This window comes from Alligator mississippiensis, chromosome 12 (genome assembly GCF_030867095.1).
Source record: "Alligator mississippiensis isolate rAllMis1 chromosome 12, rAllMis1, whole genome shotgun sequence".
Classification (NCBI taxonomy): domain Eukaryota; kingdom Metazoa; phylum Chordata; order Crocodylia; family Alligatoridae; genus Alligator; species Alligator mississippiensis.
In genome coordinates, this window is record NC_081835.1 from 60,063,036 (window position 1) to 60,090,574 (window position 27,539).

At 39.7% G+C, this 27,539-nt stretch overlaps 1 protein-coding gene across 1 annotated transcript in view; it reads right to left on the minus strand.

Annotated features, from left to right (window-relative positions):
* MED27 (mediator complex subunit 27) overlaps positions 1-27,539 on the minus strand; it is a 145,985-nt gene that overhangs the window by 95,379 nt on the left and 23,067 nt on the right. Inside the window, exon 3 of the mRNA XM_014603826.3 lies at positions 65-195. Within this exon, the coding sequence (XP_014459312.1) occupies positions 65-195 (131 nt within the window). The remainder of the gene's footprint in view (positions 1-64; positions 196-27,539) is intronic.

A 27,539-nucleotide genomic window follows, 5' to 3' on the forward strand; every position in this document is an offset into this window, starting at 1 on the left:
GGTGGTTTTTTTAAAACTGGAAACAATATATGGTGCAAATTCTCAAAAATATTCCAGTACTTACTGAGGAGGTAAGACAAGGGTTGTAGGCTGGGCTTTTGGTCTGCGTTTTGCAGATACTCCCATCTGGTTGGCTGAGCGCTTCAAAGACTGTTGATTCAATAGGCCAGACGCTAGCCCTGCATGATACTGTAACTACAGAAAATTAAAAGAAAAAAAAAATCAGTAAAAAAAAAAGTGTACATTTAAAATCCCGCCCCCTTACAATATTCTACCCATCTCAGACCTTCAGCATCAACGTCCTTGGTAACACAACAGCTCCTTGCTAGTTAGGCAGCACTGGACTGTCCAAGGATCTCTTACCAGCAGAATTAAAACATGCACAAACAATCCTGGTTTTGCAGTCTGCTGATGAATACCATCAGTGAAAACGTGCATTCGTTAAATTAAGGAAATTTTTATTTATTTTTTTTTACGCCAAAAGCAAACTTTTTATTTAATGCAAAAGGCAAACGTTATTTGCAAGCGGGTCAATGATCATAAAAAGAAATTTGGGGGTCCTTATAAAAAAGGTTCAGGGAACACAGCCCTTTGCACTGGGAGAACCTAGTTCTCTTAAATTGTTTTCACTTGCTCCTCGCAGTTTTACAAATGAAAATGTTATATACAGTAGTTCTCTTCCCCACCCATTTTTAGTTGTCAATGAAAGACAATATGGGAAGGACATATGTGAATCTGCAAGATTTTACTGAGTGTGTCCTCATTGCCTGGAGATTTAAAAAAAAGATACATTCACACTGATGTCTTCATGCTGAAATGAATTGTAGGAATGACAAGTTACAAATTAACTTCAACACCACTTAAATCATCCTGTTCAGATTTTCCACCATTCTGAAGTTAAAAGCTTCAGATATTTATTTCATGTCAGCAAAAAATACAATTTCTTCCACATCACAAGTCCTGTATCAGTTTTCTCGTTGAAGCATCCATAGATTTGTTCTGAAAAAGGTCAGCTACTTTACAAGTTAAGGAAACTAATCCAGTGACCAGTACAGAAGAAAGGTCACGGTCAGAAAGCTGTGATTAATAATGCTCAGAAAATAAACCCTTCTTAGGCAAAACCGCCACCCAAAGGACTGACTAAAACTAGGGTAGCAAAGACAGTCAAAGTAATCTCCTTGAAAGTGGCTATAAGAATGAATGAAGCTCTCCAGTGCAACCAATATGACTAGAATATCTATGTTTAGAGCATCCATAATGCTTTTTAACAGGGTCCTGATTTACTTGGTCGATTTGGTATGTGATCTATAGGGTGGTGCAACACCGACAGAGATGCATAGCGTTCTTAATAAAAGCAGAATTGCTCTCAGCTTGGGAAAGGGAGGGGGCATCACCTTGCTCTAACAACTCATCTTAGACCAATGAATTTTGTTCAAATTTGTTTTTTCTCCTATAGATTTCTTAAATGGGAAATCAATGAAAGCAAGGGACAGCGCAAGTTTGAAAGACAATGTTTCAAAGTGTCGGGGGCTTAAGGTTTCAATCGTCACTACTAGAATTTGCAATGAGTGCAATATGTACAGCATTTTATGGAATTAAAGGAAAAGACAGCTTGGCAGAAGACCCCTCTGGCTCTATCATTCCTTTCCCTTTCCTTTGCTGCATCTTATTAAGATCACTGCAAGCTCAGCCATTTTGTTCCTGCTGACACCATTCTGCAAGACTTAGACTCTATGAGAACAGTGGCGTGGGCAGGTCTTTTACCTACATGGTATCACTTTGACCACGTGCTCAAAGATGGAGCAGAAATTGTTGGTTATTACAGATGAATTCTAAATATCACCACTTGAAAAATATAGTGGCCATGGTGAAAAGTCCAAGTTTAGCTCTCACTGAAGGGCTATGTACCAGGAAAGAGTAGAGGGATTTTTTTTTTTAATTTACTATTCCCCACAAACAGACTCTGTCCTTGAGGGCCGAGTCCAAGTGATTAAGTGACTTTTGTTAATTATATGTATTATATATACCCAACTCTGCTTCCAGGAACACAGACCCAACTGTCAAAATCTATAAGGGCCCATTAAATATTTACCAAACCATCTTTATAATGGGAGAAAAGGTCAAAGTTAATAAAACTGACAGGCAGCTCCTGTCCAACCTGATTTATACATTATTTAAGCATCACATACTGTATTCCACAGAATGCGTTTTTGAACTGAAAAAGACTTGGAAAAATGTTTCCTTAGTCGCTGGTTCTAAAGAATAGAACCAAGTGTAAAGGCAATTCAGAAATCACTGAAAAACAGAGGTGTTACCAGAAAATGTTATTTACAAAATATAAGTGCAAGGTCCAGTACATAAAATACAATGCATTACATTTTTTATGCTCCTATTACTGTTCCACAACAGAAAACCTTAGACTTTTGCAGAATCCTCCTTTTTTGAACTATTTAACACTGCCAAAGTAGAATTTGCACTTTTCATTGCAAGGCAAATGTGAATAAAGAAACTGGGGAGGAAAAAATCCACCATTTCATCACATGTTTTCTGTTCGGAGTTACTCAATTTGTAGTTATTCTTCCTATTGTTCTGCCTTCATAGATTTTTTTTTTTTTTTGGAGGAATCCTTATTCATTTAATCAATAACTCTTTTTCAGGAGGTAGAGAGATGGGATATGCAATCACAATATAGCAGTCTCACATTTTAAAAACAGCGACGCAATTAAACTGTCAGAAGTTTCTTGCATTCTAATACTTTTCAGTGATCTTCATACTCAAGCAGCTGTTGTCAATTGTTTCCATCTAGCCAGCAAAATGCTAAGTGGCAACAGCTCTCAGATTAAAATATAACAAATATCTATTGTACCAGAATGCTATCAAACGGGGCAGTAATATAAATCATGACTTTATTAGCCATTTATGATACCCCATTATTCAGCAGTATTATTACAGCAAGACTTCCATGTTACTTTCAGCTTTCAAGAATCCCAGCTGGTTTGGGAGTAGCTTAGGTCTTTACCTCCCACATTCCCCTGTTAAGTTTTGATGATTGATCTTCCCACAACTCATGTAGAAGCAGCATAAACTCTAAATTCAACAAAATGAAGTGGGGGGGTGTTGGGGGAGGGGGGGGGGCATTTTCCTTTTAACACTTAGCAGCTGGGGTACACAGTAATGTCAAATCTTACCACTTCACCACAATTCATGATATATGATGGGTTCTTTCTGCTTCTAGGAAGCATGGGAAATATCACATTTTTAATTTTAAAATGTTTTGGCTCTCGGGTATTGGCAGGAAAAGCTTGAAAACATCATGTGAACATACCAAGAAGGTTCACCTAAAGGGTAAATACAAAACAGATTTTTTTATTTTTTTTTTTAATCATAGCTTTTAAATTTATGATTCCTAACTTTTGACTCCTTGAGATTGTTAACACTACCTGCATTTTCAGGTATAAAGGATGTTCTCTGGTGTTGTAATGGGGCTAAAACAACAAAAATAACACTTTCTCCATTTTTCTGCTTATGAAAGGATGTAGGGTTCTCGGACTTTAATGACTTGGTTTCTTCCAGTCTTTTTATCTCACAGTATCCTGTTTCCCCAAGCTAGAAACAAGAAAAATAGCACCATATAACCCGGCAGGCTTCCAAAGACTATGAGTAACCTGTGGGACACAGCTTGCAACATCTGTATTAAGACTTAGATACTGGAATAGATCATCTGGCAATAGCTAACTCTTAATATAGATGTTACAAGCTGTGCCATTTTTGACGGGCAATTGGTGTGTGTGTGTGGGGGGGGGAGCTTAGTCTGTCTGTCCCTAACACGGGGGGGCTGGCGGGGGGCGCTGTGTCACAAATCCCCACCAAGAATGAGTGCAGGGGGGAGGGAGAGGATGGCACAGGGTCAGCCATGGAGCGCAGCAGTGGACAAACACGGAGTGGGAAGGGGGTGGTGCGTGGCCAAACACAGAGCAGCAGCAGTGTGGGGCAGTGGGTGGCAGCGGAGGCTGCCGCATGCAAGGTTCCTCCTGCGCAGCGCCTAGGAGGCAGCTGTAGCATGGGGTGGTGGGTGGCAGCACTCCATTCCTTCCCAACCCCTCCCCACCATGCACCCCATCTTCTTGATGTGCAATTTGCTAGTGAAATAATAATAGTATTAGATCTGCACCTTTCAGCAAGAAATAGACTGGAAATAAAATTCCTGTTGACTATACACACACACACTCACAATAAAGTTGTCAGCAGGACCACAGTATGTGTCAAATGGCTTTTTGCTTATATAATTCATACTCCAGAGATTCTGTCAATGTAGATCTCTGACCAAATGAGCAATTACATAGCACACAATGAAAAGACCATTCAGCTTGGAGAAACAGAAAAAATATCACCTGGAGCATTCACAGGGGACCACAACAGTTAAGTGTGTACATTAAATGCACATGTTAAGCGTTCTGGAAATGTGTGGATTTGGTTTTGTTTTGCTTTGTTTTAAATAGCAATGCTTTGCTTTAAGAAGTATCAAATCACAAAGTCACTTTTTGGGTTTGCTTATATACCCCAATGATATTTTTTCCAAATGCTTTTAACATAGTTACAGGTACAGGAAAATGCATGAATATAATAAGATTCGACAGGTAGGAGAAAGTAATAGTAACAGTATTTCCTATCGCCTAGAGAATAAAGATTTCATTACAGTGGGAACATATATTTATCCATTCCTAGACTTTCCAAATACACTCCAACCAGCAAATGCCTGCCTATTTCCCCCCTTTTTAGATGCTCAGTATTTTGCCCCCATCATTAATTTTTTCCCCCTTTCAGCTAATGAGGGAGTTTTCTAGTATGATAAAGCTGTAGTCAGTCTTTTGAACAGAGCTATGAGCAAGCAAGGAAGACACTCCCTTGGTTTCATCTTTGCAAACGAAAGAATGCAAAAGAGAAATTACATTACTTTAATTGATATTTTTTAAAGCAGATATCAGATAATGAGGCCAGTTTGGAAATTCTCTTTTTTCTAAACAATGTTTGATCATTTTAGGATTATTTTAGGTATCCAACTTGGTTGGAACAGCATCACTGAATCAAAAGTGCAGGGCCTCCAATTTAGTTACTTATACGTTTTCTCCTGTGAACCAGGGTTCAGCCAGGCACCCTGTCTTTGCTCTCCGTATCTGACTCAATTAGAAAACGATTTTTTTAAAGAATACTTAGCCCTCAACACTCACTCCAACTCACTACATTACCCAAGCTATCTATCTTAGACACTAACATGGAGGTAATATGCCATTACTTTCTTCTTTCAAGTTCCCAAATACAGTTGCCATGTCTTTTCTCTCATCCCACAACCTCTGATCTAACTATACTAGGGAATTAGCAAGCTTATATTTCAATTTATTTCTTCCGTGCAGTTGCTCATATATGCACTACATCACCAGTCCCAAATCTAATGAGTACACCAGAAAATATATTCCAAAGAGTTCTAAACATGCTCCTCACTCCTGGAGAGAAGAGGTCCAAGGGGGATTGTTCCCGAGAAATTAGGCATATACATAAATAAAAGTATGTCCTCTTTTTATGTAGTGTGTCTCAGTCTGCTTTAAAATGTCTCTCCTTTGCTATAGCTTTTGTCATCTTTTTGAGCCCAATATTTATGCTTTAAGTGCTGTTTTAATTAGTGTCAGATTTCAGCCCGAGAGTGTTTGTCCCACATTTGTTTCCAAAAACACATTCAGCATAGGGAAACTCCTGACGGCAAGTCAGTGCCTTCCTTAATCAGTGCTGTCCTTGCTCACTGCTTTGGGAGTTGGTGTTGGTAAGGAAGGAGGTGAACATTATGGGACAAGTAACTTTTCATCATGCCTTAACGAACAAAGGGCTTGCAAAGAAAAGAAAACATGTTCCCACTAGCAAGAACACTAGACTGACAAAGAGATTTTGGCATCCCTTCCTCTCAAAATGTCAGTATCTAACTGCTGACAAAGTTTATCACCCTAAATGGAATCACTTTTTTGTTGCTGTTGATTGTGTTTCTTAGTTAAAAGAATAATAAATAAGATGGAAATAAAAAAATATATTGTTTCATGCTAGCTGATGAAGTTCAAGCTCCTCATCATGAACTATACCTAGGAAAATGTCCATCTTGCTTTGAGCGCTAACTCTTAGAGAGCAAGTTTTAAAGAGATGTAAAAGGATTCGTGTAAATAAAGTCACCACAGCAGTGACCTTTCCATCCCCTTCCACTAACCTTTGTGCTTATATTTCTGTGAATCATCTGGATGGCCTAAGAGGCATTTTCAAGCTTTAAGAAACAACTGGTTGGGTCTTATTACAGTGGACTGGGAGTTACACTTCAACCCTGAGCTCTGCTACAAGCTTCCTGTAGAACCTGAATCTCTCCATTAAAAGGAAGATAATACTTCAGTTACTTGACAAGGTTATCATGAGAGGTCCAGACAGCATGCTGAAAGGATCTATATCATTAGGTAGGCCAACCAAGACTGGGCTCCTGCCCAACACTGAAACTGCAGCATCACCCTAAAAGACTACTGAAATGATAAAAGTTCTGTCCTTCAAATGGGCTATTACACCAAGGTTCCTCTGATGGCCTCTGGTTTCTTTCCAAGAGGAAGTTATCAACCCCTTGGCACTACTCTAAAGGAGTCAGTCATAGCCCTGGTAGGGCCACCAATACCCCTCTTAATAAAACTGGTTCTAGCATCCAAGTCTGTACAAGAGTTACTACGGTTCATACAATCAGGACTCATAGTAGAGATGATATCTTTTACTAGACCAACAAGATTTTTGCAAAAACAATTCTTTAATGGCAAGCTTTCGGGCATGAACACCCTTCAAAAGCTTGCAATTAAAGCTTTTTGTGCTGAAAGCTTGCCATTAAAGATTGGGTTTTTTTGCAAAAACCTTGTTGGTCTAATAAAAGTTATCATCTCTACTATGAGTCCCAACTGCCTTTTCCTCTAGACCAATATGGCTACAACCTGGATACAGTTCATACAGGTTTTGTTTTTTTGTTTTGTTTGGGGGGGGGGTGTTGAGTGTTTTGAAATGGATTTTCCCATTAGATTAACAACATTTAATTGCACTTCAAGGTAAAACGAAGGGATTCTTTAAAATAAATAAATAAATCAGGCTGTTCCCTAGTTTAAGGAAAACTAATATTTTCACCAAGTGTAAACAGTACAATGAATGGCACGGCAGGATGCTGATATACTGTATTTTGTGTCTCAAATTGTGAAAAAAATCACACAGTCCTCAAAAGTATAACCATATACTTTAAGTTCAATTTGTCTACAAACATTCAATCTGATTTTCCAAAGGGCTTGAGATAGTTACAGCATATCAAGAAAGGAAAACTAAGCAGAAACTAATTAATATTTTCTTGTGTAAGTAACACCCCGGTGCATAAAAAGCAGCCCTGGAGGATCACAAGTACGAAAAGCACTGGGGCTGGACCCAATGATCTTGTGAAGTCCCTTCCAGCCCTAATGTCTGTGGAATCTATGACGATCGTGGAACAGAGCGATCACCTCTAGAATCAAGGGAGAGGCAAAAGACATTCATCAATGACAGGGGCAATGCTGTTCTCAAGATATTTTATGGTACAAGTGTTTGCTTGGATAGAGAACATCATATCTACCACTCTTAAAATAAATGTGAAAATTATTTTTGTTTCATCTAGGTGTTAGATTATATGGAATATATTTTTTCATTGCGTCCATTTATGTTTAATTTACCTGTGTGTTGCATTTGATGCACTGAGCTAAAAATGTGTAAAATTCATACTTGATAGAAAACAGGATGGAAAACCTAAATTCTCTTCATAACAAAAGAATTCTTTGGGAAGGGGGTAGGGGGTGGGAGGGGAGGCTCTGTAACAGAGAAAAGAGATTGTTAAAACTCAAGTCTCAATAAGGACACGATTAATGTGCGCCCCTGGAGCTGCTACGGTCCCCTTAAAAAGCTAAGGGAACTTAAAACCTAAATCTCTGCTCTTATGCCCTGAAAGGCTAAAATTAACATTTCTCTAAAGCTCTAGACAGAATCTTTGAAGTCAGAGGCTCAGGTGGCAGCTGTGTAAGTATAAAGAATGGCTTGCTGTCTTGGTAACAGTGAGTGCTGGTGTCTGAAGTAACTTTAGAACTGGTTTGCAATGGGAAAAAAGAGCTAGAATTGGCTTTTACACACTTAACTGTAGCAGCAACAGGCCTCACTGCAGCAGCACTTTAGGGGTACGCCAGATACACCATTTTCAAGAAAGAAAGAGACAACATCCCATTTTCTCCCCCCAGACTGCCTTTGACATGTTTCAGCTAATGCAGATTTAAAACATTCCAGTGACAACATGAAGACAGGAGAAAGAGAGGATAAAACCATAGGAAAGAGAAATAAGGTTAGTGAATGCAGCGAATGCCCTGGATTGGCTCCGGTGGGTACCTCTATTGTCTCTATATATTTTATAGATTTACTCCTGATTAAAGGATTTTCACTTCTGACAAGCTCCACCACTTCCAATTGCTTTCAAAGAAGTAAATGCAAAATACTGAAAATTAAGTCACACCACATGCAATGAACTTCCAACAAAATAAGGAGCTACCCTCTCCTGCAACAGGCTTAATAGGCCGAGGGAGAGAAAAGGGGAACGCCTATATTGATATCTGCCTATAGACATATATCTAATGCTCATTCTTTCCACTAGCAAGTTGATACCCTAAGCTTTATTTATAGTCTCCCAGAGTCTGCAGCCTTTCCACCACTGCCGCCAAACAAAAAGCAATGAAGTATGGTCTTGAATAATACCCACTAAACCATGATTTAGGTCACTGGAAAGTGGAAGAATGATGTACTATTGACAACAGCTGTAGATGCCCATTTTCTTAGTGAAGAAGCAATAGAACAGTTTGTCTGTACAATTATTTAAGTTTCCTACATTCAGGGAAAAAAAGAAAGAAAGTGAGCAAGATAGAGAAAGAAAGAGAGAGAGATCCACAAATACAGCTGTAGATTTACAATCTCCTTACAGCTCTTGTGGCTTCAGGGACAGCCTCATCAGTCACTGGCAACAGGAAAAGTCCTTCCTATTGTAGGTTCTATGAAATAGGATAACTCCCACAGCTAAAACAATACTATTAACTAGAATGTGCAATTACAGCCCAATACTGTGTGCTGAAGACCATAACTCTTACTCTGTCTTCCTGACCCTTTATGGATCCCTGAATTCCTAAAATCTTGGGTGAGACTTGTAGACTTCTACCACTTTAAAAAAAGTAAGATTTTCAAGGCAACATGGATAAGACATTCTAGTCTTCAACATGTCCTAAAGTGAAATTCTGCCTGCAATGATTACTTAGGAGTGGAGATAGTAAGAAACATATTAGGACAGCAAATTGCCACATGAATATTTTCAAGGGATATACTGGAGTTTGCTGAAATGCTACTATGTACAGTACCCTTTGGCTAAACTTGTGCACAGATAACAAGTATGTTTTTTCATAGCATTTACAGACCATTTTTTAGGCGCAAATATTATACTTCTTTTCAGGAAACATGTTCCAGCATCATCACCTTAAATCTCGTAAGACCCAGAGGAGCATTACATGATCCACGTTTAGAAAAAAAATAAATGTCATGCTATCTTATTTCCGATGGTGAAGCATGCTAGTCTTAAGGGCTGCTGTCCATAGTTTAAGTATATTCTGAGGGTCCTTCTCAGGGCCCTCGCAGAAGATACATTTAAATCAGTGTAAATAAAAAAAAGAAAAAAAAGTGGGAAGATGACAAACTCCCACATAGAGATAACCCTGCTCAACCTGGTATAGAATTACACATGGTAAAATTAGTCCAGTTGAAGTTACACAAGTGTGTGCATCTTCTGTCTGCAGCCTATACCAGGGTAGTCATTGGCACAAGGCAAGCATGCTACAATGGCTCTCCAAGGTGGTGATAAGTTACACCAAGGCAAACGTCTTCTGTTGAGGCACTTGCTCCTAGTGCGTTCCATGCCTCTCCTTCTCCTGTGACTAGAACAAACTGAGATCCAGTAACGGATATGCATTTTCATGAAAATGACTGAACATTTAGCAGACTCTGAGAACAAAATTAAGATTCAGATTTCATATCCTTCTGCCATCAAGAAAGTGCAGAATTGTAACTCTGTGAAGAGAGCTCCCAGTGCAAAGCTTAGCTGCACAAATCACCTTTTGCCCGTCTTACTTTGAATATTCATTCATGCACCACCTTGGCACGTGCGCCTAGTGACAGGCGTGGGGAGGCTTCATGCAACCTCAGACAGGGACCCTGATCACTCCAGGGAGAGCCCCAGAACTTGCCTGCCACGACTCTGAATGTATCTCCAGTGGTGGGGTCTCCCATTGGCGGTCCCTAAAGATTGGGTGTTCCTCCTGACGGATATTCGTGGGGCTCCACCTTCCCTATACCCCAGCCATACACCAGCCTCTGACAGGCCACCTGATCTTGACATGACTAGCCCTCCAGTCATAACCGTCCTTACTCGCTGCTCGCCTTCTCCGAAGTCGGGTCTTCTCCAGCTTCCTTGGTGGACTACGGGCCCATTGGGTGTTCCTCTCTCCTACGGGTCTCTCCTGTCCAGCACCGGCCACTTGTCGGCTCTTGTGAGCGGCTCTTGAGATCAAGTTGTTATTCAGACCTCTTGGTGTCAAGATCTCAAAGAATTACAACTAAACCAACAGACAAGGAAAATGACAAAAGAAGAATATGCACAGGCCAGATGGCAAAGCATAAATAGACACGCAAAAAGAAACAGACTAAAACAACTGAAAGCCATGGAGCAACTAGAAACGTTTACCTGCAAGCTTAATGCTTGGACATGCATAGACCCAACAATGGATGCTTTAAAGAGCTCTTGTATGTGGAAATGACTTGCATACCCAATGTGAAAATCACACCCTTTAAAAAAAACTTCTCAAACCAAGCATCCAAATTACCTACCTACCTATCACTGACCACTTTTGAAAATCTTGTCCAACTTGTAATCTCAAGTCTTCAAAGAGTTAAGTTATGGCTGCTGTTTTGGAAAGAAAAACCTATCGGATCTGATTGATAAAAAACTAGTTTTTAACTAAGACTGAAAAAAAGTGAAGATTGGCAACATTTTTTCCAACATAATTTGCTTCCTTTGCTTTTTTCACCAGGCTGCACATAAATCAAAGAAATGTTAAAGAGGCCCATATATCACCAACTGGCATTTCCAAACTATTTATAAAGTCTATAATAGTCAGAGGATAGAACATATAGAAATGTGACCAGGAAAGCTGATTGGAAGTGAAAAGGCAGTTATACCATCCAAGCAGGTGGGGTTAATTAGGTTTGGAAATAACTCTTTAATAGAGAAATTAGGCTATTAAAAATACAGCAATGTTGAGGACTCAGGGTTACAGAAAGAAAACAAGCCAATACTTTCCCCAAAATAAAAATCACTGGGATTCAACAAACTTGCCTACTCCATGATTAAGGACACGGATCTGAAAACTAGACAAACGTAACAGTGGCGTAGTAAGGCTTGAAAAAAGCACACGAGCAAAGCTGGATCTATGTGCAGAAAGATTACAGCCTCAAATCAAAGGACCCCAGTGCGCAACTGTGGAGTTGTCAAATTTTCCAACGTGGATTTAGGTGTGCAACAAACTTCTTGGACAGAGGAGGCTTCCTTAACAGCAGCAAGTTTAACAAATCATAATCTCAATTCCTCTTTTGAAGGGTAGGATGCAGATTATGAAGGAGTTTAGCTGTCCATCTGTTGAAGATGTCACACTCCAACTCAAGAGTGCAAAAAACACAGAACTGTTTTACAACCAAATCCAAAATGTACTGTATTCTGAACTAGCGTAAGAGCCATATGCTTTGCAAAAACACCTCTTTTGATACACATTTCTTTTACCACAGCGCAAGGATTCTATCATCTTTACTTCTGAGAAAAGATAGCATATTTTTCACCCTCCTCTGCACTTGGGTAAGCCAAGTGATCCAACCATCTAGTAGGGCAAGAAGACTGTAATTTAAACCAAGAATTTCCTTGCTCCATCTTCAGTCATTGACAAAAAGTTACCAGTTGCTGACAGGTAAAGGCGTTCAGATGCCACAGCAATGGCTATGGTACAAGCAACCAAACACATAGAAGACGGTGGCTGCCTTTTGCGGAGAGGAATCAAAACCGTTTTAATATCTTATCTCCTGTTACCGTTCAACATATATAATGCTGTTGGTAAGAATAAATGAAGCCAATGGCACTTCAGAAAGATTTTCAGGATCAAACAAATGAGACGTGCTTCATATTATTGTCATGGGAACTTTCTAAAAGAATCCGAGTTAAATTGCTCCAAATCACTCATTATGGGGCTAATTAATACTCTGTGCTGAGCAAGCACAAGCAACATATAAGAATCCACTAGCTGTACAAAAACAGAAGTATTATCTTAACCCACCATTTGCTCTCAGCATCATTAATGGCAAGCAATATGGGTTTCAAATAAAAGAACATTTTATTAAAAGGAAGTGAGCACCCAAGTCAGCAAAGATGTGAGAAAAAGGGTCAAGAGGCCACTTGAGTTTGGAGGCCTCGCCACCTGTAACTACATATCAACTTACTATAGCCAGCCAGTTTTATTCCTAATTTTCCCGCAATAGTTAAGGGTTTTTATAATAGCAGATGCCTTTCCTCCCACGCATCAATTAATTTGCAAATGCACTCAGGTTGTAGAAATAATGAAGTGCTGAATGCTTTTCTATTGGCAAGTTTTGCTATCAGGAGGTGGATGCTGTAGGCGAGGTGCTAAAATGCGCTGCTGCTACATGCATGCCAAAGGAAAGATCTGCCGCATGAAACCTGGTCGACAGCTAACAGTGCACATCAATTATTTCATTTACCCCCCTCTCAACTACCAAGAGACAGAAACCCACTGCAAGAAAAAAAAAAGAAAAAGAAAAAAAAAGCTTTTGCCTGTAAGTATTTATAACATGCTCTTAGCAGTTACATATGAGAAATCGTTTTTATGCTGACCCAAGAAAATCCACAAATTTTGGAGAGTAGTGTGTTGAGGGAGAAGTATACTGTTTGATAACAGAGTGTGTTACTAGACTTAATATTAGATTTTAGGTAGTGGCACCAAAGTCATGAAAATACTTGGACAAGAATAGTCCATTCTCTGGAGAGAGCGTTTATTGAGCACAGCAGTTTGCAATTTCAAGTGCAAGACCAACAAACAACGGAAAACTTGGTCTAAACTAAGACACCACCAAATAAGACAGACACAGCAACAACATACACAACGCAGCCTAAGTCAAGACACAAGAGAAATTTTACGCAAGTCTTACGTGGTCCCAAGAACAGAGTATCTCTGAAGCTAGGCGTTCAGAAGTTTTTCTGGGGGAGTCCACAGGTCTTCTCAGCTGGTGGAAATAGTCCTGCAGGTTTCATCTTTGCCTGGGCTTTTATAGGTGATTTTGCACCCTCTTCTTCCCCCCTTCCCCTCCCACTGCGCTTGCCTTGATAATAGCACCTCCCCCTCATCTTTTTGCCCTTCTCAGGATGTCCATCTGTCGACTCCATGGTGCCCCCAGGTTCTACCATCTTTATGGTATTATTGGTCACTTAGAAATGTAGCTCCTTCACATCAGTGTCTATTGCTTCAGACATCTGGCTCCTCTGCTTAGATCATCTATTCAGCATCTTTTCTCATCCCGCTACAAAATTACAGAATCAGAAACTGGTGCCATTTATTCCATGCATTTGCCAACTACTTAAATGTAACTTTTCTTTTTAATGTTAACGTCAAAAAAGTCAAGCAGATGCTTCTGGTGCTCTTGTCATAGTATTTTCATTTCTTACCAACGTGAATGAATTTGTCTTCAAAACACTTCTGACAAGTCAAGTGGCATCATCCTCGCTTTACAGAGCAGAACCCCAAAAGATTAACGAACTATCTGAAGCACCCTCTATTTTGGAGTGAACAATTTAAGTAGCACAGGGTCTCACTTTTCACAAGGCTTGACATTTCATAGGATGTGTAGGATATGATTTTCATATAATCAGATCAGAATCCCAATGCCCCTGCTTGTAGCCAGTGCTAAGCACAGCTGCAAATCAGTCCCTAAGCACCTCAAATTGGATTTCCTAGAAAATCAGGAACAGAATGACCACACATGAAAATGCTGACTTGATTTGATCTGCCCAGCACCAAAGGAGTAGAATATATTTCTCTGGGATGCCAGTGACCTGCCTTAACTATAAACTAATCCTTTCTCTTCCTGCAGATCTCCTCCAAAAAACCCTTTCTGATCTCTTAAAAAAAAACAAAAAAAAAAACAGGCAAAAATGTTATGATGTGAGCCAAAGACAGTAGTGGCACAAGTTTAAGAAATAAATTTGAAGACAATCCAGATTTTTTTTTTTGTTTTAACCTAAAACTTGTACCAGTTAAAGGTAGAATAATGTCTGTGCAAATCTGCAAAAGCAAATTGCATAGAAGCTACTGCATACCAGTTGTCTAGGGGTTAGGAAGCAACACTATGTGGCATGACAGTTCACCAGTATCATAGTTTACATTGCAATGGCACTACAAAGCAACCAGTGCTGCTCTACCAGGTATATTTTGTAAAAGGTTGCTTTGCATTCCTTTAACCCAATATCGCCTGCATCTAAACTCCATTTTCCACGTGACCTCTGTCATAGTAGACAGAAATGAAATAGCCAAGCAAGCTTTGTAACATCTTTCCAAAAACCAAGTTAGTTGATTCTATACAGGTCATTTTCTATATCCAAAAGATTTAGCCTGAAGTACATTTCCAAATACTAAAATATTCAAGTCTTCTTCAATGATCCTGCTTTTTTAGAGATCAGCTAATAGAGGTAGCATTCACCCAAGTGCAATTTGAAACATATAAACCTTGATGGACAGTGACTCTTTTTCCAGGTATTCCTTTTTTAAGGCTCACCAGTCACTGCCAACTTAAAAAAGCTAAATATTCTTCATACACTAGCTAAAAACAGTCAGCAGACCTGCTGCCACTACTATTACTCTACGTATTTCAGAAGTGTTACACATTACCTGGTTACTCAAATCTGCACTTCTAACTCGCGAGTTGGAGCTGCCACTTCTCAAGCATCATTAAATTAGCTGCCTCCCTCTGCTCAAGACTTGTTCTATTTTTCTTCATGAATTACTATAGTGAGGTGCACATGTATGAAATGCAGTAGCAAAGAAAACAAGTGATAAAAACCTCTTCTAGCATAGCTCATTTGACCTTGTATCCTGCATTGTGTCCAAAGATCATCCAGGCAAAATACAGAGTAGTCCAAGGATCACATGTAATGTATAAATTGTGAAAATTCCTGGGATCTATTCAGCTCTGGTATAAATTAATTACAGTAGATCTCCTTTTTGTTTCAGGCATTTCAACCTCTTCCACTGGTGTCACAATGGTTCAAAAGCTATCATCATTAGAGCATCAGTTTCTTAAAACTCATTCAGATTTCTCTCAATCCCTTCGTTTAATAGAAGCAGCAGACACTTCTGGCTGAAACCCAACTCTGCAACTTGAAAAGTAGGATTTTTTTTTCAGCATTTGTTCTTCCAGGTTGCTTGGGGCTACTTCAGCCCTAGGGATTAAGAACAGGGCAACTGTCCCTCCGTGCTCTTAACACTCTCATTCCTGGCAGCCAAGCGGCACGAAGGAAAAGAAATCAGAGGTGTGAAGCAGAAAAGGGACAAGTAAAGCAGTTACCTGTTATGTCACCACCCACTTGTAATGAACACCCCTGCAAAAATATGGAACAGACTTCAAGAATCTGAAATTATAACGTTCCTCCATTTACCACCTAGACCATGATCCAAGATGCACACCTTCATTTACTGAAGGCCCAACTACTTAAGACATCTTGGCCTGAACTGGCAACAAGCTATACCTGTATGCAGGGGAAGCCTCACTAATCATTTAAGTGCTCTGGGAAAAAACAACACAAAACATGATTTTGTATGCAAAAATCTCCAATGGTTGTAAATTTATTCAATCTTATATCTTCATACATTTTTTAACTGACCTTCAAATCTTTGGCAAATTAAACATTCCCCTAGAGTGTTTAGAAAAGAAGCATTTAACCGTATGCTAGGACAAAGAAGTCAAGAACTGAAAAAAGCTAGAAATAAAACGTTAAAAAGGAGAGATTTTTTTTGTTGGTCACTTTTGTCACTTCTGTCAGCTTGGACAAATAGTACAGAGTAATACAAACCATAAATAAAACTGAATGCCCAAAATGTCTTCAGTTTTAGTAGTTAAAAGTGTTATCAGGGATACAGGTAAGAAAACTTGTTTTTTAAAAATACGTGATTTTCAAACTGACCTTGTCCCTTTAAAATTTTTATAGCCTCTTCAGTTCCAATTTGAGGTTTTTATATGGGATAAGTGAAGCTTCTTATGTTCTATAGTAAATGCAAAGCATTTTCTTGGCATGATCTGTAATAATTAATAATATAACAGCATCAATTTCAGAAGCAGCAATGTAGTATCAAGGCATGCATACCTCCATGAATGGAAATTAAACCATGTATATCATGGCAACCTTTAATACATTTCTGTATAGCTCAAGCATTATTTACATTTTCCTCTTTCACCCTCCAAATCCATGACCTTGTCATCCTTTGCAAGGTAACACCAGCATATCCGCTGCAAGAAAACATATGTTCTTTTTTTAATCCAGCAAAGGAGAGCACATTATTCAAGGCCAAACCCAAGGCCAGACTTGTAGCAGTCGGAGAACTCACCTCACTTCAAACAGTCACCCCAAAAACCCAGACCACTCTCATAACTATTTTCCACAATACAACATGGAAAAAATGCCGCTGCTTAAAAACAAAAGTAATGTAAGCTTCCTATATAACTAGTTCCTCGCTTCAGTGTCCTCCAAAGAGGTTCCACTTAGAGACTAAGCCAGCTTTAAGTTACTGTAGGAAGCGTTAAAACAAAGATAAAATCATAAATAATTAAGTTTTACTGGATTTCAAAAAAGACTGATACACATTTGATTTTTCACACATCAGCTGTCTTGCAGTATCGCAGCACATCCAGGCACTTTTAAAGAATCTAATTACCACTTAAACATCTTCCATATAAGCCACAGACATTTCAGTTCTTCCTCTAAATATGACCAAGTCTTATTTTCTTCTACAATACAGTAGTATAGACTGAGAAAATCTTGAAGGAGCAGGAAGCTGCGATTCAGCAGTATGCCATGTTAAGAGATTAAGCAAACAATTTTCTCACTGCCTTGTGCACTTCATTATTAATACAGTAAAAAATAATGAGCATTTACCTGAAGCAATAGATATCAGCAGTAACCAACACAAAAAAGAAATAGAAAATTCAATTCAATTCAATGTGGCTACCCACACTGGCTTTTTGGCACATTCACTAGAAAGTAAATTGGGAACACTGACCACAATCTGTAAGAGAGACAATAAGGCTCTTTGTACATTTTGCTTCTACAACTGCATCAGAGACCGCTGAGTTACGTTCCTTCCCTCATCGGCCAGTTTAGGTAATGGCAAGTCGCAATTTCTGCAACCTATTCTCTCTTCCTTACTCTGGAGAAACATTCCTTTCAACCATGAAAAATCTTTAAACCACCATCATGATATGCCTTTCACCACCCAAATGCTACACACACCACTGCAGAAGAGGAATTGCCTGCTTATCACCAGACCCGATTTCTACCCTCTACTCTGCCACAGGGTTAGTATGACATTTAAGCACACATTTCCAAGAGGTCTTTCAAGACGCTCAAGTACTTGTTTTTTCTACAACTTGGTCTCGAAAAAAAATAGCCCTGATTTTTCACAAGTGCTGTGGACAGCTTAAACTGATTTCAAAAGTAATGCTGAATATTTTGAAAACCAAAATCAAGGTACTTCAAATTGAACATGGATAAAGCCAACCAGCAGTCACTTTTGAAAGCACGACTTGTGGAATTTTCCATACTTCTGAAAGAATGTGTCTACACTCTCCCACCTGCAAAAGAGGAGTAATGAATGATTCTTCCTTAATTCATAAGAACATTATAAGGTTAGGTCCACTAATATGTATAACTGCTTGAAAATTATAAGGGAATCATCCCCCCAAAAAAGATACAAAGCAGATACTTAAATACCAAATGCTTCTTTCAGTTGAGGATTTGAACAAGACACTAAAGTTCTACATTTTGAATGCTAACGACAGGGATAGCCAAATGTGAACAAGTTCAATTGCAGCTGAGAAAAAATGATGAAAAAAAAATCAAACAAATAAATAAAAAAACCCATCAGCATCCACATAACTGAAATGTGAATGTGAAAGTCAATTTAAAAACAGTTGCTTGGAGGCTGGGAGCTTTCCAAGTAAATGTATTTTCCCTAAAGTTACTAAATTCTTACTATCATCCATTAACCCAAAAACAAAGCTTGCTTTCCTTCCCTTTCTTGAAGGCACAAAGGACTGTATATGTTAGGAAACTTTTTCCCACTCCACCTCCACTCCTTCCCAGTATTCTGGCTACATATACATACATTCATATAATCTGGAATAATTCTCCCAGGTTTGTTCTTGTGGTAGAAAAACTTACTTGGAGCCACATGCGCAGACATTCAAATGCTGAGGACCTGAAGAATGGCGAGCTTGCAGCGCTGACACTGCAGCCAGGGGGGCCTCGTGCGCACGCTGCAGTACGTTCTGCAGGCTCTCTTAATTTGCCAGGCAACAGATGGCAGCAAGCAGCGCATAGGGCAGCCCTGACTGGCTAACCCAAACTGCCCATGGCCAGCCTGTGTCGTCACTATGTGCAGACATTCACTCTCCCTGGAGAAACTCTCCTGGAAGTGATTTAACCCTGGTTGTTCTGTGATTTTTCTCCTGGAGCGGCCATTTTTACTCTTTTTCTCCCAGAGTGAACATCCGTATGTGCGTGGTTTCATCTGAGAGCAGCCGCTCTCCCAGGAGAAACTGAATGTCTGTACAAGGCCTCCGATTCCCCAATACCAACAATGCTGGCAGTTCTAGGGATCTGTGGCGCTTTTAGCACGGCATCATTAACTTCTTCTGGTCTTCCATCATTGCTATCATTTGGGGAGCTGAAACAATGGTGACACCAGTGGAAAATTATGAGTCCTTCCCTTGCCCCCCAAAAGCCTTATCCACAGATACTCCTCATTCCCTCTAACCCATTCTTAACGCTGCCCATTACGGTCTGTTAGAGTGAGGACTGGTAACCTTAAGTTAACTGAGACATCATCACTAACTGAGAACCTCTCAGCTGCGACAGAAACTATTACAAGCCCAGCTTTCCCTAGATTTCAATGAAGTGTTTATTAGCCTTTCATGATAATGAATGCCTCTCAGTAGCCGTGATGCCAGGAAGAAGATCTACAAACTGTAAAGTTAAACCTGCTCCCAACTCATCTGGCCTGTGCTAGTGCAACCAAGGGCAAGCCATCACTTTCAATAACAGATCCCCCTTGAGAAAGCTGATGTCAGGAGAATCAGGACAGTCTTCTTTCCCCTTTTCTATATTATCCTTGAAGAACATCGGCACATACAAAGCAGCTATTCTCTCCAAGACTGCCATAGCTTCAGTCAGGCTTGCTTCACCAAGAAGCAACTGAAATGACTCTTCCAATCCTATTTATACCTGGTTGTATGCATAACTGAATCGGAAATATGTTATCTGCTGCATAACTTCTGAAGCATCTCCAACTTTAAAGACAACAGCCCCAGATTTAGCAGGTGCTACTGCAACCAGCCATACTGTGATCAAGACAGACTTGCCAAATGAAACATGGTAGTAATGTTACAAAATATAATGGCCAAAATGACACCCCTACCAGATACAGCTGAGAGTTTGTTTCATGTGTCTTTGTGCAATGGGTCCTAATGCATTATAATTACCAGTACATATCTATGCAGCTATGGTCTTTACTCTTCTTGCAGAGACCAAGCAGACTGCTCTGGTACCCTGCATATTTAAGCAGAGAAATGCTTCTCTTCTTATCCAATTCAATGTATGCCATGTTCTCCAAATAACTTCCATCCGCAGACATGCGCTAGCATTTTAAAAATAATGATTTGGTGGAAAGAAACGATGTCCCTTCCTATACTTTTTACATTTCTGCCAACATTTTTCATTTTGTATCTGGTTGGATACATATCACTGGGAGCTTAAATAGTGATTCCCACCCAGAGTATTGCAGCACCTTAGGGTGTCTTGAGATCCATTCAGGGGTGCCATGGGACAACCACACAATTTTAGCACGATTAGGCATGCAAATATGATTCACAAGATAAACCCAGAGATTTCAAAGAGGAATCAATGGTGTCAAAATATTGTGACCTGTTGGGGTCCTTCTGAGTTCTTTGCAACAGAAGAATTGCTCTATTATTATGATTCTGTGGTAAAAAAAAAAAATAAAGTGAAAACTAAGAGCTGGAATTTTTCAGGGGGTATGCTTGAGTTTGAAAAGGTTGAGAACCACTGCCTTAAAGTATCAAGCTGCTCTGAAGTAAGGACCATGCACCAATTATAGCAAAAACAGGTTCTTGAGAGGTTGTAGTCCTGAATAGCAACCATTGCTCCCTATATTCCAAGGAAAAGTTGACCTGTCCCCAATACTCTCCTTCCCCCCACCCCACCCCCTCAAAAAAAAAAAAAATAAAGGGTGGGGGGAGGAATAAAAATCTTCAACATTTCTCTGAACCGCTGAGGAAGAAAACACTTCAGGTAGCTAAATAGCCTATATTTCCCCAATTTTGCATCACTTCCCACTCCCACACATGCACAGGTACCTGAGAAGTATTAGAAGTGACTGGTTCAGTGCAATCAATGAATTGAGAATGTATTTTTCTTGTATGCGCATTATTCTTTTATAAACTTTTCTTTTCCTTGTCTTTCTTGTGAGACCTACATTAAATGTAAAAAGTTACTATACATTTTTACACCAAATGTAGTGTTTTACAAACATACACACGTTTGTAAGCTCAGGGTTACAGTTTTCAATAATGACCTTAATTCAACCTCTCCGTACTTGCATGCATTAAGTGTCTTTCATTCTGTGATCACAGAACAGGCAATGCGACAGACAAACAGGTATGTGGTTGTGAGAGGAGGAAGGGAGAAAAGTTACTTACTGTTTGTAAAATGTGAAGTTTTAACTTACTATTTAAGCTAATACCACCTACTACATCACTAACGCAGGAACTGTAGACCAAAACACTAACTACATGTCTCCCAGGGCTAGGGATAGAAATTGCACATGAACCAGTATAAGGGATTGGACACCGGTTCAAATCTGTAACAACAGAAGTTCAGTGCACATAAACTACTTTCAAAATGACCAAAACCGGTTTAAGATAAACCTGGATGGATATAGTATCAGACTTAACTGATTTAGGTTACATTGGTTTACTAAACTTCTGTCCCAGATCCCCTCTAGATTTACATTAACTCACAATCCTGCAAAATCCCAGGATGCTTTGCACACCCCCCCCTCCCCCTTGCAGATCGGGTGGGCTAGCCTTGGCGCAAGCTGTCTGCTCCAGACAAGCAGGGAAGCATCGTCTAATCCCGCCCGCCCCCCCGAGGTTCAGGCCTGGCCCACTGCAGGCGTGTGGCTGTATTTCTGGAATCAAAAGTGAAAGTCTGTCCATTTGCCCAACGGTTCAATCTACATATCATAGACTAACCTCCAAAGATTGAATCGATTCAGCCTCTGGCTTTTTGACTGCCTGTACTTAGCCCCAGTGCTGATGTCTTACCATGTGGACAGTTCAGCAATATGGTTAACTAACAATTCATTCTACGATAGTTATTGCTCAAGGCAGATGTTCCCAATTGTTTTCTTATTGCCTACCCCCTTCCAGATTTACCAGCTGCCCAAATACCCCTACCAGCATACATTTTATATTTTAGCCCCTTAAATGCCAATTACTATTATAATGAAATTTAAATCCACCTTTACACAATTTCTCTCACATACCCTCACGGAGATGTCTTGCAGAGGTATGCATAGCACAGTTTGGGAACCCCAGGCTTAAGACATTTTTAAAAAATGAAAGATTAAGTAAGACTTTTAAATGGTGCTAGAACGTTTGAAGGCTTGCCCCCCGGCAGACAAAACTAAAACAACTGAAAGCCGTGAAAGGTTTACCTGCAAGCTTAATGCTTGGACATGCATAGAACAGATGGCTCTGCAGTATGGAGAGGGACGCATGAAAAAAAATCAATGGGAGCAAGGATGCTGCTGCAGCATAACTAACAGCAGCAAGTCGACAGAAGTTGCTGTGATGGCCACAGTGAAGAGCTGCATGCCTTCAAGATGACCACGAGACCAGTAAAATACAAGCTCTGGGTATGGCGTGACTTCCCAGCACACAAGTGTGGTTTATTCAGGCTTTCTGGATCATTCCACCACCATCTTCGGTGAGTGAACTCACATGCTCAGCCCTGGCAGGTTTCCCTTGTCAATTTTGCACCATGAAATGTGGCGATGAACATCAGCCTCCTACTTTTAGCCTGGCTTTCAGTACGAGTCTGCTGAGTGCATGCTGCATGATGAAGGCTCAAAACCATGGAGATGGCACAGACTGCAATTGGGCAGCATTAGCACGCTGTGGGTTTTTTATTTTTTGTTTTTAATTCTGGCAGACGTATTTAATTGGATAGAACACAAACAACATTTGCTGAGGAAAGTTTCCAACTGCATTCTGGAGCCGACAGGCAGCTGGCTGGTTTCAAACAGAAGTAATGTTTCAGACCTTGAGAACCTGATCAGATGCAATGGGCTTGATCAACAGAGCAGTGGCAAAAAAACTTAAACACACGTAAAAAGTGGGAGATGGCTCCCACACATAATGGCTACTGCCTTTTTGAAAATAAAACTGCCGACTTCCCAGGCTGCTACAGCTGAATGGCCAATTGTGTAAGTACTCTTAAAAAATAAACTGAACTTAATTTGCAGCCTCTGGAAAACGATGGATGATCACAAAAGCATCCCGACTAAGGCACATTTTACAAGTATAAAAAAGCTCTCCAAGTATTAGTAGCATGGATGGGAATATCATTTTAGAAGTAGTCCCCACAATAGAAAATAGCGTATAAAAGAAGAGAGTGGGATCTAACTCAGAAGGAAGGAGTATTGTGCCCCCTTATGCTGCATCCGATCCCAGACAGAGCAAAGAGTAGCCAGGGACAATAGCAAGAGCTTCCATGCTCCCAGCAAAAAGACACCAAGATTTAAAAAAGGAAGATGATCCAGTGGTTAGGACTCAAGCTCAACCTCCTGCTCTGCCACGGACCTCACGTGTTACCTTAGGCATGTTATTTTGCCCCTCTATGCTTCTGCAAAATGGGGATAATATCACTTCCTTAGCATACAGATAATACTACAGGTAAAAATACACTTGAGGTCATGAGAAAGGCAAATATTATGGTAATGGAGCAATGTAAGGAGGAAGAGAAGAGAAAAAACAGCAGCACATGAGGTTTTTCTAAAGAATTGTTATGCAAGAAATTATTCAAATTACTGCAACCAATGTCCATCAAATGAAGCAGCCTTCATCATGGTCACCACCTTAATCCATTACACAAAGCCAACCAAGTAAACCTATAATCAAGAAGAACGAAACTTTTTGGAAAAAGGACAGATTTTATTCACCCGTCCTAACCTTCCAGATTCAAGGCAGTCTAAAAAACATGCGTTTCTTATACAATAACAGGACATTATTTCTCCCTGGATTAAACATTACCTATCCAAAAGTCCTAAACAATCCAAACCTTTCTTTATAAGAAAGTCTGCAAAATTTATAAGTCTGCAGAAGTCTTATTTATAAGTCTGCAGAATTTATGGACAGATTTGTAATAATTTTTTTTATTGAGAGGTTGAAAAATCTGATTTTTCTCATGTGAGAAAATCACAAATAGACAATTTTTAGACATAAGAAGAATTAGATTTCATCGTGAGTGGACAAATACTCTGGTGTATGAGCACTGCGTAATGAACATGAAATAAAGCAGGCTGATGGATTACCCAAGTTCAGTGACAAAATACTGCCTGAATTTTACTAAAGATCTAAACTGAAAAAAAAAAATGCACTAGCTTTCTCAAGTGGACCAAGGTTAAAATGCACTGTGTATCTGTGCAGCAATCAACTGTTGTCATGTTTAGTTTGTATGAGAAGTACTGAAACAAGAAAGTATCTTTGCATACACTAACCACGAAAAAAAATTTGCATCTGGTTCCTGAAAGAGCAACAATCAAAAAATTAAGAGAAATGGAATCAAATTAATCATGAACAAGAGATTTCAAAATATAAACTCACTTCTTCTGGACTTACTTTGATTAGTGCACTATGCGAGAAGAATTAAAACAGATCCTGCAAAGTAATTACCAGGCAGCATATTCACATAGGGCTTGGCCTGCCATGACAGCTGCCACTGGTATCGTTCTTCTCGAGAATGCAAATGATTAAGAAAGATTAAATACATACTTTGCTTAAAGACTCTTGATAATGAGTTTTTTCCTCTTTCTAACGGGTGTTTCATGCTGGCAGCTGATGGATCTTGCGTTAAATTGTTTTAATTCGAAACAGCACCATCTGTTGTTAGGATTACCAAACTCAAAAAGGAGGCAAACTAGAGCCCTTCAGAGTGAAGGGAAGACATTGGAAGAAAGAGGCATAAATGCATGTAAAATGAGTACTCCGGCACTACTACGTTCCTGCTGTCAAGTTCTTACTTTGAAAAAAAAAGAGTTTGCAAACAATTTCTAGCCACACTGGAACAATCGTTTATTATAAGAGAATTCCCTGTCAACTAGAAACTTAGCGAGGATATAGTTGCACTTAGTGATGTGTCCAAGCTTTTAAACTTCCTTGAAATTCCCGCAACACAATGTCTGTCTCGTATATTGATCAGTAAAACAAGCAACTGCTTGTAAGAAAAAGAGCAAACACACTGCCAGCCTTTTATGTACAGTTTTAAATGGCCATAGTGTTTCAAATAACTTTTCAAGGAAAATGGAGAATATTTTTTTTTCAAACTGTGTCAACATCCGTCAAGACAACAAAAAAGAGAGAGAGAGAGAAAGAAACTCAACACACAAACACAACAGTCTTTAAAGGTACTTTCTGAATTCACAAGCCACAGGGAAATCACAAAGGACCTCCCACCACTCTGATCTGCTCACTAAGTCTGTGTGCAAACCTTGCCTAGTTCATTATTAATTTAAAAACATATATATTCTTTCCACATTTACTGAAAAGCATGGCCAACACAAGCCATTTGTTTTCCAGGTCTCACACGGTGGCTGACACAGCAAAATGCACACAAAAAAAAGTCAGGTTATCCAAGCAGTGCAAGATTCTCTTTGAAAGGCTACTCTAAATAAATGCAGAATAAATGTCCATCAGTCCACTCAAGCACACGCTTAAAATACTACTGTGTGTCAGCGCCCATTTGAAAAGTAGGTAACCAAGGCTTACAGTGAAGCCACAGCCATTTGGATTTCTCTACACTGCACCAGCAAAAGCCAAAAGACCAAAAATTAAAGAAAAGCCAAAAATTAAAGCAGCTTCTTTGTGCTGGTTTCTTTATTATATCAGGGATGGGCAAAATAGGGCATGTGGGCAAGAAAGAAAAAGAATGATGATGGTTTTGTGATTTCTACACTTTTTGAAGGGGCAGAGAAACTGAATTCAGATTCCCCCCAGAAAATCCTTTGGTGCTTTGTGATACCACTTGCTGTCCCACCAGAATACCTATACTATATCTGCGTCTCAGTCTTGTGAGGCCTAGTCTCCCTGGCCACGGCTCTGCTCAGCTGATACAATCTGCTGTCACGCAGCAATTGTACCCTTTTTGATGGCTGGAGAAATGAATATGGAATGCATTCGGAGCCGTATACAGATGCGGTAACCTTTTAGATAAAAAACACGATCCTGAAACACTACATTTATAAAACATAACAACATGCCAAAGTAGCTTAGTCTCTATGGACAACTGCAGAACACCAAGCTGTCACATAAAACACAACTAGAAAGCTGTTCTTTTGATTCCCACAAAAGTTCCCACCCACCAAGACTGTCCCACAGTCTCTCCCATCCATCTGTTGCACAGCACCATGCTGCAAAACAACAGGACAAAAAGCAGCCTCTGACTTATTAAATTCCAGTAACTGCATGGATCAACTAGCAACAGCACTGAGCCCGCACCTGTCCTTACAACCTCCCCATTGAAAAGGAGCCATAGCCTTCACTTCCAGTCTACAGGGGAAATCCTCCCTTCCACCTTCAGTCCTCCAAAAGGCAGACAGTTGCGCTTCCTCCCAGCTACTAACTGGCTCCCTCATTTGTAAGAGGAAGCAAACATGTTGACTTGTGCCCTTTAAGCACTGCTGCTGTCGCTAAGTAAATTAAGAGGTAGACTGCATAAAGCAAAGAGCACCAACCAAAGGTACACTGCCAACTAAGGCATAGCAGCAATTTTGTATCTTCTTCAATCTTCCTGAAATGTGATTAAGCTCGACCTTTAAATCTAGTGGATCTACCAATCAATTCTCCTGAAACAATCTCGTATGGGATGTAAGAACATGCCCTGTGTATAAGGAGAAAACTTTCAACAGCTTTTTGTCATAGCCACTTTATTTTGCTGGAAAAGTTACCAAGACTTGTCTCGATTGATTTTACTTGCAAGAAAAACACAACATCAAAACTGCAGCATCAGCAGGCACTAAAGGTCTTAGCTTCTTGCAGGATGAATGCAATATCAATAGTTATTAGGACGTATTCATACAAGGTACACAGGAGGAATGGAGAAAAGATGCTAGTAATCTCACTTAATCCTAAAGCAGTCCCAAGTCAGGTTCTTTAGACTGTGGGAAAAAAAAATACCAAGGAAAACTTTAAATATCCTGGAGATTTTCCCAGGCAAAGTGTTGGACCATAACATTCTGACAGTTACAGCAAAAGGAAGGACATTAATGTATTAAACAGCTAGAGATCTGTTTGATCCAGAGGAGTCAAATTCCTCCTTTCCCTCACCGCTGAGCAGATAAGCACATTAGGCAAGAGGGCAGTTTTGAGATATTTTGCTGATCTGCAATCTGATCTCTGATACCATCCTACAGCTGCAGTTCTTGCAGGGTCTAGTTTTAATGTACTCTGTGTCTTCCAAGTATGCCTTCTCCTTAAACGACTAGTGTGCTTTTACAAGGAATGTCACAAAAGACAATTCCAGTCCATTCAGTTGATTGAGATGACACCTCCATCATTTCCACTTCAAAAGCATTATCTGAGATCACAGAAAGATCATTTTTGTTAGTGCCAGCTAGCTATAGTCTCATGACTTGTTAGAATTATCAACAGGCGGTGACAAGACAATGCCACGGGGTGCAATGGCTAGGAACGTCTCTCTCATTTGACATTTCCATCAAATATATCAGCAAATGAACCTCAGTTGCTTTCAACTAGGG